The 16,043-nt window shown below is 34.8% G+C and overlaps 1 protein-coding gene across 3 annotated transcripts in view; it reads left to right on the top strand.

Moving 5' to 3' along the window:
* CSMD3 (CUB and Sushi multiple domains 3) overlaps positions 1-16,043 on the top strand; it is a 1,076,690-nt gene that overhangs the window by 827,486 nt on the left and 233,161 nt on the right. For all 3 annotated transcript variants that reach the window (XM_060127236.1, XM_060127235.1, XM_060127234.1), the window contains one exon: positions 3,306-3,422. In XM_060127236.1, coding sequence (XP_059983219.1) covers positions 3,306-3,422 — 117 coding nt within the window. The remainder of the gene's footprint in view (positions 1-3,305; positions 3,423-16,043) is intronic.

Raw genomic sequence — 16,043 nt, 5'->3', positions numbered from 1 at the left:
CTACAAAAATGCTATTAAAATAGAGATTTAAGAGTAGTTATACGTATCACATAAGTTATAATCAAGAACAGGTGAGTTCTTTGCATTACAATGGATATAGGCTGTTTAGAAAAACATAGCCATTTTGACAAAAGGCCCACAGGTATAGTCAAATGGCAAAAATAAGCATAGAATTAAAAGTTCTGTCTTGCTTTTATCTTCTACTGATTGTTAATAGAGCCAGAAAGATAACGGCTGACCTTTTCTGTACTAGCCAATAAAATGAAATTAAAACAGGAAGAAAGAATACAGAAAGCTTCTAGGAACCAACATTACAAGAATTAGTAAAGCTGGCCTGGCTTAGTCATTATTCCATTTAGATTTTTATAAACATAAAACAGATTACAGTATATCTGTACCTCACAGCATAGTGAATTTTCTCTTATTTACATACTACATAAAATATTGTCAGTCACCACAATATTCAACATAATTGACTATAAATTAGGCCATGCTGTAAGCACTGACCAGAAAAAATGTAAAATTATTGCTACCAGTACAAATAACAAAAACTAACATAATATTAGTTACCATAAAGAGCTGTGATTATACTGCAACCTTGTATATATTCATTAGTGGTTAAAAAGCTTCATATTTTTTTCATATTTATAAATGAGATTTTTAACAAGAGCTGTCCCAAGAGTCCATTATGCAAAATAAAATATTCAAAACATATTGAGGCTATCAGATGCATAGTAATGTAGAATGGCAGAATGTTCATGACTAAGTCACAAAGTTGAACTTGAGTTAGAACCTCTCATTTCTATTCATTCTTTCAAAATATAAAAATAAGAGCTTTTGTCACGTACATTCAAAGTATTGTCATTTTGGAGCACCTTAAGATCAGAAAGAAAATTAACATAAAACATGCTGCTTATTCTTGAGTGATTCTCTCATCAGTACTATTATCAGTTGAATAAAGTTATCAGTGCTGAAATAAGAATACACCTGACTAGTCTCATACAATAATGAGTGATGAGAGCAGTGCTTCTTTGGTTATTATCGTCATTGTCAGCTTGTTGTTCTAAGGAGTTCTAATTTTACTATGTTTAATTCTAACTATTTATTACCATTTTATAGAACATTAAAAGGAAAAAAGGTAGAACATTCATTAGCCACCCAACTCAGTACAACTTACTGTTTGCTTTGTATGTGTGTGTTTTAAATATATTGCTGTATCTTTAAACTTTGGCCAGAAATCCATCAAACGTTTTGAACTTTTCGAACTGTCATGACTTTTCTCAAGCCACCTAACACACCATTGCATTCAGCTCTCTTTAAAAGGAAACTCAGGCATTAACTCCAATAAATTCCCAGCATAAAACCTAAACCTATGTATTTTCAGTCTTCTTCAGCTCTTTTTCTCAAGTCACAGAGGACTGTCATTAATGCTTTCTAAACTTAATCACTCCAGTTTAGTTTTTGATCTTTCCCAAGCCTCTAAGTCAGTGCTCCAGATTTTCCCTCTTTAATGACTCTGTCCTTCCTGTTAAACAAAACAACAATAACAAAAACTCATTCAGCTTTGCATTTTCCCCCAACTACTCCCTACATTCTCCTTCTGTTTACGGTTAAGATTCTGATTACTTTTGTATCTCTTTATAAACCACTGATTCTTCATCCAACTACAACCTAGCTACCCCTCTCTACTCTAGTTCAAGGGTTAGCAACTTTTTCTGTACAGAGCCAGGTGATATTTTGGGCTTTGCTGACCACATATGTCTCTGGGATGTATTCTGATTTATTTTTTTTTTGTTTGTTTTAAACTCTTTAAAAATGTGAAGACTTCCTTTGGTACAGACTGGATTTGGTTTGCTGGCTGTAATTTGCAGAAAGTGGCTCTGGTTAAAACTACTGTATCAATAATACCCAAAAGTTCCTTTCTGGTGTTTGAAGGGACTCCTCCCTACACAAATTCAAGGCGAATTAAGTAATAAGCTGAAGGAAGGCAGACCATCAGCTCTAATATTGATAAAGCTGATGAGCAGTAACAATGGGCTTCCTGTGCAGTTGCAGGTCTCTCCCAACAACCATGGCCACCCCCTCAACAGATTCACCCTTAAATAGGCTATAGAGGAGACCAGCAAGCTGCTTTACAGGCAGGATGGCTCCCAACCAGAAGTAAAGTTTCTGTCCTGGGCTCACCCATCATTCCATCTCCATGGGGTAAGGGGTGGAGCCAGCAGGCCAGCAAGCCTAGGCAAAACCCCGCCTGGAGGAGACCAGAGGCATAGAGAAGTAGCTCCCTGCTACCTAATACTCTAGACCGCCAGCCCACCTCAAATTCCTTTTTCATTTATTACCACTTTGCAACACGATGGTTTTGAACACTTTCTTTTAATTGAAACTTTCCTCCCCATTGGCTCCCAAGAGACTAAATTCTTTGTAGCCACCCTCTCACTAATTCTACCTTGGCATTCTCTGACCTCCTCTTTGGCCATCTTTTCTCATTCTACATACTTTTCTGGGAGATCTCATTCATTTAAATAATATCAACTATCACCTTTTGCTTTTGATACCTATAACTCCTTTAGCAGCCCAAATCTTTCTCTATGTTCCAGAACTACAAATCCCAAAGCATCCGTCTATCTTGTGAAAAACAGAACAACTATCTACAAATTTTCCAGAAACATTTGTTTCACCCTCATCTTTTTTAGGAACGTAGCACATTTGGGGGTGAGGTAGCAATAATGTCTCTCTCTATGCACCATCAGCAACTGTTCTGATTTAAATGTAAACCATAAGCAGATAGAGATTGGTGAGAGAATATTTTACTTAGATGAGTGGATGAATGTGTTTGTACAGCCATCCCTGTGCTGTGTATAGAAGTACCTCAGTTGGTGGTAGCATAATCAAGGTTGATTTTGAGTAGAGTTTCAAAGCCTCGTGGTGAGTAAAACAATTTCCCACTGCATGTGTAATTTCTCATCATTATAAAAGAGATGATTATCTTTATACTTTTATCATAAATGAAAGCAGGCCACCATTATTACCTTTAGAGATAGATAGCACCATTGCAACATTATTATATTACTTTGTTTCTGAGAAGAGTAAATCTGAATACTCAAAAAGAAGCTTTCTGTTGCATGTGCACAATTTTTGACTTTTAAAATATTTGACAGTGGGGATGTTGTTAAAAGATGGAAATAAATGATATTCCTTAAAATCCAGTAGCCATAATTTTTATAGCATGAAAATAGTCATAGTATGAATTTTTAAATGTTTTTCTAAAAATAATATTTTTTAAACATTTTTTTTATTTCCAGCACCTTGTGGAAGTCGTTCTACAGGTTCAGAAGGCACTGTTCTATCACCAAACTATCCAAAAAATTACAGTGTGGGACATAATTGTGTTTATTCTATAGCAGTTCCCAAGGAGTTTGGTAAGTAAGATACATCTCATCATATAGAGTATCATTCCAGACATGCTTTATTTTCACTATATGCTATCAAAATGTTAGTTGTTTTTTAATGAAAATATTTACTATTCATAAAGTACTTTACAATTTTTTTTAGATAGTAGCTTTGTAATAATAAAATTTTAAGGTTATTTTACTCATTTTGAATTTATAGTCAAGTGCACAGGTGAACAACAATATAAAAATGAAAACAGGATTGTTTTTAATTTTTAAAAATAAGTACATCCAGTAACCTTGCAAGTGCCTTCATATTGGAATTTCATAAAATGGGAAATTACCAGAGCATAAAGCAAAGTCTGCTCTGCAAAATATGCATAAAATCAAATATAGAACTTTATAATAATGACAATAATATGTACAAAACAATCATATCAGTTTTATACTTTATTAACACATTTCCAGAAAGAAAAGATTTTGGTTTTAGGCACCTAGTTTCTGGGACAGCAAGGAATATAAAAAGACAGCAAAGGACATTTCAGCTCATCTTGTCAACCTGACAATCTGTTCTGCATTGGCACTGAGAAGACAATGTGTCCTTTGCTGCCTTCACATCTCCTTGATCACAAGTCTTAGAAGTCACTTACCTGGCTTCTAAAGGTTTTGGATCTGAAATCCAGCTGGATCTAACCCAGATTTAGCTCTCTTTATGGATGGATAGGCAAAGGAAATTTAGTGAGCAGTAAACTGTTGGAGAGAGGCTGAATGTTTAGACTTCTAGAATTTAGATTTACAGCATCATGTTACATGGTAAAGGATTTGCTGTGAAATGAATGTCTGAGTCAGGATGACAAGTGTTATAGCAGAAGGACCTAGATTTGATCATATCAAGATTGTTGGATCACATATTGACTTAATGTTTCTGCTGATTATAAAATAAGCTGATGCTTCCAGTCCAATTTCTTATAATGAGATATTACCTATATATGCTCTATATACCCTCCTTTTCTCTGTTCTGAAACAAGTCCAAGATCCTCAACTTACTTAAAAGAACATTGTCATCAGAAGGGAAGTACTAAACCTTTTATTTTAACCTTAAAATAGAATTGATGATGTTAGCATTAGCAAGGTGTCTGTTTCTTTTCTCCAAACTATTTCTTCTTCTTAGCATGTGATCGGTTAAATCAGAGTTGAGTTCTTTAATTGTGAAGAGAACAACAGTTTAGAAGGAAAAACGTCATCCACTTAATCATGTTTATTTTATTTTATTTTGTTGCCTTTTGTGCCCAAGAGAGTCCTTCCCTTGCTAGAGGGGTTTATAGGCCCCAGCTGCCAAAAATATTACATGGTTGATGACAGAATCCTAGCAATGCTAGTCCAGGAGACTGCATGGCTATCTGAGTCCTCTTTGGAAACCATTAATTTGTTCTTTTATACTTGTTCTTGGGATGTCATGCAATCAAAGGAATGAAAAGGAAGAAAATCAGGCATTTCCTTTTCTGACGCATAAACATTTGGTCACCTAGAGGTATTTTACAGTATCCTATATATGTATGCATGTATGTTCAAAAAGAGAAGAAAAAAGTACTGATTAAAATAAAATTAAATTAATAGATTCCTAATGAATGGAATCTTTATTTTAGCAGAGTTAATATAAGTTAAATTTAATTATCTTAATATGAAATAATACAACTAATAATTGGTGGTTTTTAACACTAATTTTTTTTTAAACAAGTCCTTTTGGATTATCTGTGGGTAAAATCAAATGCACTTTGATTTATTATTAAGGAAACTAATTTTGTTTTTATAAATGTTGCATCATTCTTTACTTCAAACTACTCATAGAGTCAGACTGAATTCTAGTTTCAGCTTGTCACACCTTAGCTATATATCTTTGGACAAGTTACATAATCTTTTTTGAGACTCAGTTTCTTTATTTGTAAAGCAGGGATCGTTATGTCTATGGAGCAGAGCTGTTGTTAGTAGTAAACAAGAAAAAAAAATATGTATATATGATATCTTACATAGTTCATACTATTGGGTTTAAGAATGCTAGCTTTGGAGTCAGATTTCTGGATTCAGAACACAACTCAATTTACTCTTTTTCATTGAAGTAATTACATCATCTGCCTGAGTCTTACTTTTCTTATCTCTGAAATAGAAGTGGTAAATGTCTATTTCTTAGGGTTATTTTATAATTAAATAAAAAATATGCAAGTGATTGGTATAATAACATAGTAAGTCATACACACACGAGTGCACATACAGACACACTTTTTTTTTTTTTTTTTTGCGGTACGCGGGCGTCTCACTGTTGTGGCCTCTCCCGTTGCGGAGCACAGGCTCCTGACGCACAGGCTCAGCGGCCATGGCTCACGGGCCCAGCCGCTCCGCGGCATATGGGATCTTCCCAGACCGGGGCACGAACCCTCATCCCCTGCATCGGCAGGCGGACTGTCAACCACTGCGCCACCACGGAAGCCCAGACACACTTTTTTTATGTTCACATTCATAGGCACTCCCATCGCCCCCAAAAGATGAAGTAAAATGACCTGGATTACTGGATTGCCCTAGGGTCTTAAGAGTAGCCTGGCTAAAAATAAAACATTTCTATTGTGTAATTAAAGCATGAAAACAAATACTTTGTGCTTTATATCTCCAGTGACTATCCAACCACCTATTGATCACTTAAAATTTTCTGGGAGCAGAGTAGAGGAATTAAAAACTACTGATCATCATAGATTTCTTCCTGTCCCTACCTTTACCTCTTTAATGTGAGATAATCAAGCAACAGTTACTGGATCTCTGCAGATCAAATTTCTATTTTGCTTCTTCTTCCTCTCATTCTCTCTTTGCCATAATTTCTCTCTGTTGCCACTTTGAGTTCTGTTTTATGACTTTTTGGTATCACTTCATAGCATATCATACTTCTCACTTTTTCCCTTTTCTTGTCATTTATCCCAAATTATAATCATTTCTTCTTCCATATCTTTTATATGCTGACACTCTTAGAATTTAATTCTTAAAATCATTTAGCATAAGATCTGTCAATACACTCAGTTCATATATTGGGATTGCAGTTTTTTACAAGGGTTAAGTTTCTAAAGTCATTATGTAAGGAGAAAATCACATAGAATCAACATTACCCATGAAATACCTTAAATCAACCATAGAAGATCATCTACATGGTTTTTTGTAAGCCATATTATTTCAATAATTCTAACAGGACATTTTTCCTCCAGTGTTAGAAAGATAACACTGTAATTTGCAGTGTGAGCTAGTGAGCTAGTTTGGTTTCTTACAGGTCACTTAATACCAAATTACTTTCATTTATTTATTTTTGCCCAGCGTAGATTTGAATTCATATCAATTAAATGTGCACATAACGTGACTCTACTAGTTGATTTAATGAATACTATTTTGTTGGTGAATTCCTATCTTTCAGTTTTTCTAGATAAGAGAATCATCAATTCATAACGCTTTCATCAGCATCATTGGATTTCATTTCAACTTCAGATATTAGGGTTACTTTGGTAATACTCATTCTGAAGGATTCAAGTTGTTTTAAATACGTAGAAAAATAACAATTATGGATCAGTTATTGATATTTTGCTGTCTTTCTTCTAACAGTTAAACTATTTCACTTGGATTTTTTTGGTTTAAAAATACCCCCCTTGGGACTTCCGTGGCAGTCCAGTGGTTAAGACTTCGCATTTCCACTGCAGGGGGCACGGGTTTGATCCCTGGTTGGGGAAATAAGATCCCACGTGCCACACGGTGTGGCCAAAAACAAAAAATGCCCTACTTTATCTATTAATAAAATAAGTTTTAATTTTCCTTCATCTTTCAATTTTAACTTATAAGTTGTTTCCCCTGATGGTTTGGTTACTAAATTTCTTCATACATTAATTTTAAGTGCCAAAAACATGGCAGACAATTTTATTATTTTGAACTTGGTATAGGTAAGATGCTTTAGAATATAAGAAAACTGTTGACATTGTTAGATGGAAAATATTTTTATTAATATTGTGTATTTATACCTATAGTGTAGGGGCCAAAATCATATTGCAGGGAGGGGGTGGTTAGTAAAATTGGGAAAAATGTTGTGAACTTCTATTTCAATAATCTTGGCTGAGATAAAACAGAAAGAGTTAGGGTGATAGCTAAAGTAGCATACTAGTCAGAGGCTGATGTTTGTTTTTGACTGTTTTCTCTTGGGGTAGAAGATAATGGAGTTTTTACTTTAAAGCTCAAGAGAACAATAGTAGTGGGGGGGCAAAATTGAAGATTTTAGATGGACCAATTGGTAAAGCAAGATCCTTGAAGCAATGTAAGGAGATGGGATTTTAAAAACCTGGAGGTCCTCTTTAAACTATAATTCAGGAGAAATGATTCCTAATTAGTATCGTACCTGAATTAGTTTCACATGGAATATTGCCTTGTGAAATTATCATCACTTTCTGATCTCCCTCCCCTTTTCCCCTTCTATCACCTGCTCTTTACATTACGGGGAGTATCCGTAAAAGAAATATATTAGTGTCCTAGGGCTGCCATAACAAAGTACCACAAATTTAGTGGCTTAAAACAACAGAGATTTTTTTCTCTCACAGCTCTGGAGGCTAGGCCCCTGAAATCAAGGTATCAGTAGCATGACACTCCCTCTGCAGACCCTAGGGAAGAGTCCTTCCTTGCTTAAGTAAGTCCTTCCTTACTGTGTAGAATGTAAACTAACATTCAGATTTCTTGGAGAATTCCAACATGTTAAGCACCTTGAGGAAATCCAAGGATAGTCTGTGGTGACTTAACTTTGTGTTTAGCCTTCCAGATAGTCTCACCTCCTAAAAGACCCATTATGAATGCATATTTGTTAAGTTACAAAACTTACTCTTTCCCAAGATTAGCTTTCACAGTGGGATCTTGGAAGTGTGCATGAAAACCACTTCAGGTTTTCCTTCTTAGATTTCCCAGTTAAGATGCCCTCTCTCACATCTTTTGTTCTTGGTGTAGACTCTTGGTTGGATAGGTTTCAAAGTCATGAATCTCTAAATCACAGAGTTATTGTCAGTCTAGTCTACTCTGTACAAGGGACATAGAGTTACTAAAACCTTTTGTGTATTGCTGTGGGAGAGGATTTTTGTTTTGTTTTATCTTTAAATTAGCTGTCATCATCTTAAATTTTTCTCCTAATTCCACATATTTTATACTTGTTATTTGCAACCATTTTCTATCCTATCTCCCACTGTAGTATTTTTTTCTCCAGTCAATCTAGAAACATCTTTCCCTGTGACATTGCCTACAATATAGGGTTATAGCTTTTTTTTTACATTAATTTCAAACTTTATTGTAATATATTAAAACTGATCATGATCTGTTAACAACCATCTCATTAATTCTTATTATAGTCATTAAATTTAGTACTTCCTTTCCATCTTATAGACTTAAGAAATCACTTAATGATTGTAAAATGCAATTTATTTTTACAATATATCTTTCACATTTCTGTGTGAAACTGTTATTCTCTGAAAAGTAGTCTTTAAAAATTTAGGTCGCCTTAGTATTTAGAAGGAAAAAGCAAAATGGATTGAAACTAAGATGCACACACACTATATATAAATGTATATATGTGTGTATATATATGTATATATGGACTTTTTAAGGTGCACCAATATAGTTATGACCTGCATATGGAAGGTTAACTGACTAGTCTCATCTTTTATGTTAAAACTGATAGCCGTTCTTTTGCTCTGTGTATATTCTCCTTTAAAACTCAGGCATATATTTGACCATTTGCCTTTTTTTAAACTTTTATTGGCATATAGTTGATTTACAATGTTGTGATAGTTTCAGGTGTACAGCAAAGTGATTCAGTTATACATATATATATTCATTCTTTTTCAGATTCTTTTCCCATATAGGTTATTACAGAATATTGTGTAGAGTTCCCTGTGATATACAGTAGGTCCTTGTTGGCTATCTATTTTATATGAGTAGTGTGTATATGTTAATCCCAAGCTCCTAATTTTTCTCTCCCCCACATTTCCCCTTTGGTAACCATAACTTTGTTTCCAAATCTGTGAGTCTGTTTCTGTTTTGTAAATAAATTCATTTATATCATTTTTAAAATTAGATGCCACATATGAGTGATATCATATGTTATTTGTCTTTCTCTGTTTGACTTACTTCACTTAGAACGATAATCTCTAGGTCCATCCATGTTGCTGCAAATGGCATTATTTCATTCTTTTTTCATTGCTGAGTAATATTCTGTTGTATATATGTACCAAATCTTTATCCATTCCTCCATCGATGGACATTTAGGTTGCTTCCGTGTCCTGGCTATTGTAAATAGTGTTGCAATGAACATTAGGGAGCATGTATCTTTTTGTATTATGGTTTTCTCCAGATATATGCCCAGGAGTGGGATTGCTGGATCATATGGTAGCTCTATTTTTAGATTTTTAAGGAACCTCCATACTGTTCTCCATAGTGGCTGTACCAATTTACTTTCCCACCAACAGTGTAGAAGGGCTCCCTTTTCCCCACACCTTCTCCAGCATTTATTGTTTGCAGATTTTTTTGATGATGGCCATTCTGACCGGTATGAGGTGATACCTCATTGTAGTTCTGATTTGCATTTCCCTAATAATTAGTGATGTTGAGCATCTTTTCATGTGCTTTTTGGCCATCTGTATGTCTTTTTTTTGGAGAAATGTCCTTTTAGATGTTATGCCCATTTTTTGATTGGGTTGTTCGTTTTTTTGACATAGACCTGCATGATCTGTTTGTATATTTTGGAGATTAATCCCTTGTTGTTGACCATTTGCCTTCTGATCTTATATTTAGGTGTTTTCAAATGACCTATTTTATTCAGCATTGTTTACATAGTTTATGTTTTTATTACCTGTCTTTATACTTAATTCAGTAATTTATTGTCATTAATTTTCCCCATATTTTAGTGACAAATTGTTTTGAGATTCTTTTTATATTCTCATTAAGTCATTAAATCATTTTATTGGCATTCTGTTTTTTCCTGGTGTGAAGTTTTCAGTATTGAATGAACTCTTACAGTCATTCAAGGCTATTTATATTTTATATTTAAAGTATATGACACTTTATTTTTTAACAGTGCAATTGCATCAAATTCAATGATTAGTCTTTTCTAAATATTGAATTTACTTATCTAACAATGACAAATAATGTTCACAAAATGGGTGTTTATTCGATATTTATATTTGCTCTTTATCATCACTTGTTAGATACAGAGCAATTGAAAAGAAAAGGGAGCTCTTTTACTCTTAAAATTGATGATTGTGTTAATGTCAATATGCAGAAGTGACTCTGTTAATTGTGTGCCTGTAAGAAAGGAAACTCTTATTTTTTTGAGCCTAACATTTTAGGGTAAGGAAAATGTAATTATCATATATATTTGTAATCATATTATTTGGTTACTATTTCTATAATTAGATTTGAAGCCATGTTTGGTGACAGATAGAACAGGATCCCCCATTCAGATTTGGTTCAGATGTCAAGACTCATGATACCACACAAGACCAAAAGGGTACAAAAGGATGTATTACTCATATAATGAGGCTTTCTGAGAAGAGCAGGGAAGTAACCAAGACTGGATCCAAGCAGATCCAAAATTGCTTAAGGGAGCAAAGAACACTGACTGGCTTTGGGTTTTATAGGGGTGGTGTTGGAGTGAAAGCCCCCGCATGATGGTCAGGGCTTGTGAGATTTGAACTTCCCAAAGCTTGTAAAGGAGAATGCACGCAGGCTTTCTTGTCAGCTTGCCCCAGATATCAGGCAAAAGGGAAACTGGGGGATGGAGGAGAGCTTGAAATTTGTTAGCAGTTAAAGATCAAAGATGATCGCCTTCATCACAATTCACTGTTAGTGTCTGACTGAGTGAAATGTGCCACATTTGAACTTGTTTAAAGCCACAATGGCACTGTGTGAGACCTGCATCCATTTACTAAAGGAGATGAAAATTCATTGACTACCTTGTTCCAGAGCTCAGCAATATGGTGAGAAGTGAAATGAGTGCCTTGATCACTATCAATAACGATTAGAACTCTGTAAATGACATGGACTGTCTTGGTGAGGCCTTGTATTGTGGCTTTATTTTTTAATTTTTTTAAAACTCTTTATAGGAGTATAATTGCTTTACAATGGTGTGTTAGTTTCTGCATTATAACAAAATGAATCACCTATACATATATCCCCATATCTCCTCAGTCTTGCATCTCCCTCCCACCCTCTATATCGCACCCCACTAGGTGGTCAAAAAGCACCGAGCTGATCTCCCTGTGCTATGTGTCTGCTTCCCACTAGCTATTGGTTTTACATTTGGGAGTGTATATATGTCCATGCCACTCTCTCACTTGGTCCCAGCTTACCCTTCCCCCTTCCTGTGTCCTCAAGTCCATTCTCTAGTAGGTCTACGTGTTTATTTCCTTCTTGCCCCTAGGTTCTTAATGACCTTTTTTTTTTTAGATTCCATATATATGCGTTAGCATACGGTATTTGTTTTTCTCTTTCTGACTTACTTCACTCTGTATGAAAGACTCTAGGTCCATCCACCTCACTACAAATAACTCAATTTCGTTTCTTTTTATGGCTGAGTAATATTCCATTGTATATATGTAGCACATCTTCTTTATCCATTCATCTGTCGATGGACACTTAGGTTGCTTCCATGTCCTGGCTATTGTAAATAGTGCTGCAATGAACATTGTGGTACATGACCCTTTTTGAATTATGGTTTTCTCAGGGTATATGCCCAGTAGTGGGATTGCTGGGTCATATGGTAGTTCTATTTTTAGTTTTTTAAGGAACCTCTATACTGTTCTCCATAGTGGCTGTATCAATTTACATTCCCACCAACAGTGCAAGAGGGTTCCCTTCTTTCCATACCCTCTCCAGCATTTATTGTTTGTAGATTTTTTGATGTTGGCCATTCTGAACAGTGTGAGGTGATATCTCATTGTAGTTTTGCTTTGCATTTCTCTAATCATTAATGATGTTGAGCATTCTTTCATGTGTTTGTTGCCACTCTGTATATCTTCTTTGGAGAAATGTCTATTTAGGTCTTCTGCCCATTTTTGGATTGGGTTGTTTGTTTTTTTGATATTGAGCTGCATGAGTGCCTGTATGTTTTGGAGATTAATCCTTTGTCAGTTGCTTCATTTGCAAATATTTTCTCCCATTCTGAGGGTTCTCTTTTTGTCTTGTTTATTGTTTCCTTTGCTGTGCAAAAGCTTTTAAGTTTCATTAGATCCCATTTGTTTATTTTTGTTTTTATTTCCATTTCTCTAGGAGGTGGGTCAAAAAGGATCTTGCTGTGATTTATGTCATAGAGTGTTCTGCCTATGTTTTACTCTAAGAGTTTGATAGTGTCTGGCCTTACATTAGGTCCTTAATCCATTTTGAGTTTATTTTTCTGTATTCTTTTACAAGTAGCTGTCCAGTTTTCCCAGCACCACTTATTGACGATGCTGTCTTTTCTCCATTGTATATTCTTGCCTCCTTTATCAAAAATAAGGTGACGATATGTGCATGGGTTTACATCTGGGCTTTCTATCCTGTTCCATTGATCTATCTTTCTGTTTTTGTGCCAGTGCCATACTGTCTTGATTATTGTAGCTTGTGGTGTAGTCTGAAGTCAGGGAGCCTGATTCCTCCAGCTCTGTTTTTCCTTCTCAAGATTGCTTTGGCTATTCGGGGTCTTTTGTGTTTCCATACAAATTGTGAAAATTTTTGTTCTAGCTCTGTGAAAAATGGCACTGGTAGTTTGGTAGGGATTGCATTGAATCTGTACACTGCTTTGGGTAGTATAGTCATTTTCACAATGTTGATTCTTCCAATCCAAGAACATGGTATATCTCTCCAGCTGTTTGTATCATCTTTAATTTCTTTCACCAGTGTTTTACAGTTTTCTGCATACAGGTCTTTTGCCTCCTAAGGTAGGTTTATTACTAGGTATCTTACTCTTTTTGTTGCAGTGGTAAATTGGAGTGTTTCCTTAATTTCTCTTTCAGATTTTTCATCATTAGTATATAGGAATGCAAGAGATTTCTGTGCATTAATTTTGTTTCCTGCTACTTTACCAAATTCATTGATTCGCTCTAAGAGTTTATCTTTAGCATCTTTAGGATTCTCTATGTATAGTTTCATGTCATCTGCAAATAGTCACAGCTTTCCTTCTTCTTTTCCGATTTGGATTCCTTTTATTTCTTTTTCTTCTCTGATTGCTGTGGCTAAACCTTCCAAAACTATGTTGAATAATAGTGGTGAGAGTGGACAACGCTGTCTTGTTCCTGATCTTAGAGGAAATGGTTTCAGTTTTTCACCATTGAGAATGATGTTGGCTGTGGGTTTGTCATATATGGCTTTTATTATGTTGAGGTAAGTTCCCTCTATGCCTACTTTCTGGAGGGTTTTTGTCATAAATGGGTGTTGAATTTTGTCAAAAGCTTTTTCTGCCTCTATTGAGATGATCATATGGTTTTTCTCCTTCAATTTGTTTATACAGTTTATCACATTGATTGATTTGTGTATATTGAAGAATCCTTGCATTCCTGGGATAAACCCCACTTGATCATGGTGTATGATCCTTTTAATGTGCTGTTCGATTCTGTTTGCTAGTATTTTGTTGAGGATTTTTGCATCTATGTTCATCATTGATATTGGCCTGTAGTTTTCTTTCTGTGTGACATCTTTGACTGGTTTTGGTCTCAGGTTGATGGTGGCCTCATAGAATGAGTTTGGGAGTGTTTCTTCCTCTGCAATTTTTTGAAAGAGTTTGAGAAGGATAGGTGTTAGCGCTTCTCTAAATGTTTGATAGAATTCGCCTGTGAAGCCATCTGGTCCTGGGCTTTTGTTAGTTGGAAAATTTTTAATCACAGTCTCAATTTCAGTGCTTGTGATTTGTCTGTTTATATTTTCTATTCTTCCTGGTTCAGTCTCAGAAGGTTGTGCTTTTCTAAGAATTTGTCCATTTCTACCAGGTTGTCCATTTATTGGCATATAATTACTTGTAGTAGTCTCTCATAATCCTTTGTATTTCTGCAGTGTCAATTGTTACTTCTTTTCATTTCTAATTCTATTGATTTGAGTCGTCTCCTTTTCTTCTTGATGAGTCTGGCTAATGGTTTATCTATTTTGTTTATCGTCTCAAAGAACCAGCTTTTACTTTTATTGATCTTTCCTATTGTTTCCTTTATTTCTTTTTCATTTATTTCTGATCTGGTCTTTATGATTTCTTTCCTTCTGCTAACTTTGTGGGGGTTTTGTTATTCTTTCCTTAATTGCTTTTTGTGTAAGTTTAGGTTGTTTGAAATGTTTCTTGTTTCTTGAGGTATTATATTGCTATAAACTTCCCTCTTAGAACTGCTTGTGCTGCATCCCAAGGGTTTTGAGTTGTCGTGTTTTCATTGTCATTTGTTTCTAGGTATTTTTTGATTTCCTCTTTGATTTCTTCACTGATCTCTTGGTAATTTGGTAGTGTATTGTTTGGCCTCCATATGTTTGTATTTTTTACAGATTTTTTGCCATAATTGATATCTAGTCTCATAGTGTTGTGGTCAAAAAACATACTTGATACAATTTCAATTTTCTTAAATTTACCAAGGCTTGATTTGTGACCCAATATATAATCTATCCTGAAGAATGTTCCATGAGCACTTGACAAGAAAGTGTATATTGTTTTTGGATGGAATGTCCTATAAATATCAATTAAGTCCATCTTGTTTAATGTATCATTTTAAGCTTGTGTTTCCTTATTTATTTTCATTTTGGATGATCTGTCCATTGATGAAAGTGGGGTGTTACAGTCCCCTACTGTGATTGTGTTACTGTCGATCTCCCCTTTTATGGCTGTTAGCATTAGCCTTATGTATTGAGGTGCTCCTATGTTGGGTGCATATATATTTATAATTGTTATATCTTCTTCTTTGGATTGATCCCTTGATTATTATGTAGTGTCCTTCTTTGTCTCTTGTAGTAGTCTTTATTTTAAAGTCTATTTTGTGTCATATGAGAATTGCTACTGCAGCTTTCTTTTGATTTCCATTTGCCTGGAATATCTTTTTCCAACCCCTCACTCTCAGTCTGTATGTGTCCCTAGGTCTGAAGTGGTCTCTTGCAGACAGTATATGTTTGGGTCTTATTTTTCTATCTATTCAGCTGGTCTATGTCTTTTGGTGGGAACATTTAATCCATTTACATTTAAGGTAGTTACCAATATATGTGTTCCTATTACCATTTACTAAATTGTTTTGGGTTTGTTATTGTAGTTGTTTTCTTCTCTTCTTTTTCCTGCCTAGAGAAGTTCCTTTATCATTTGTTGTAAAGCTGGTTTGGTGATGCTGAATTCTTTTAAGTTTTGCTTGTCTATAAAGGTTTTAATTTCTCCGTCAAATCTGAATGAGATCCGTGCTGGGTAGCATAATCTTGGTTGTAGGTTTTTCCCTTTCATAACTTTAAAACTGTCCTGCTACTCCTTTCTGGCTTGCAGAGTTTATGTTGAAAGATCAGCTGTTAACCTTATGGGGATTCCCTTGTATGTTTTTTTGTTGTTTTTCCCTTGCTTGTTTTAATATTTTTTATTTATATTTAATTTTTGATAGTTTGATTAATATGTGTCTT

Source organism: Lagenorhynchus albirostris, chromosome 17 (assembly GCF_949774975.1).
Source record: "Lagenorhynchus albirostris chromosome 17, mLagAlb1.1, whole genome shotgun sequence".
Classification (NCBI taxonomy): domain Eukaryota; kingdom Metazoa; phylum Chordata; class Mammalia; order Artiodactyla; family Delphinidae; genus Lagenorhynchus; species Lagenorhynchus albirostris.
The sequence above is the reverse complement of the archived record's forward strand: the minus strand, read 5'-3'. Positions and strand labels throughout refer to the sequence as shown.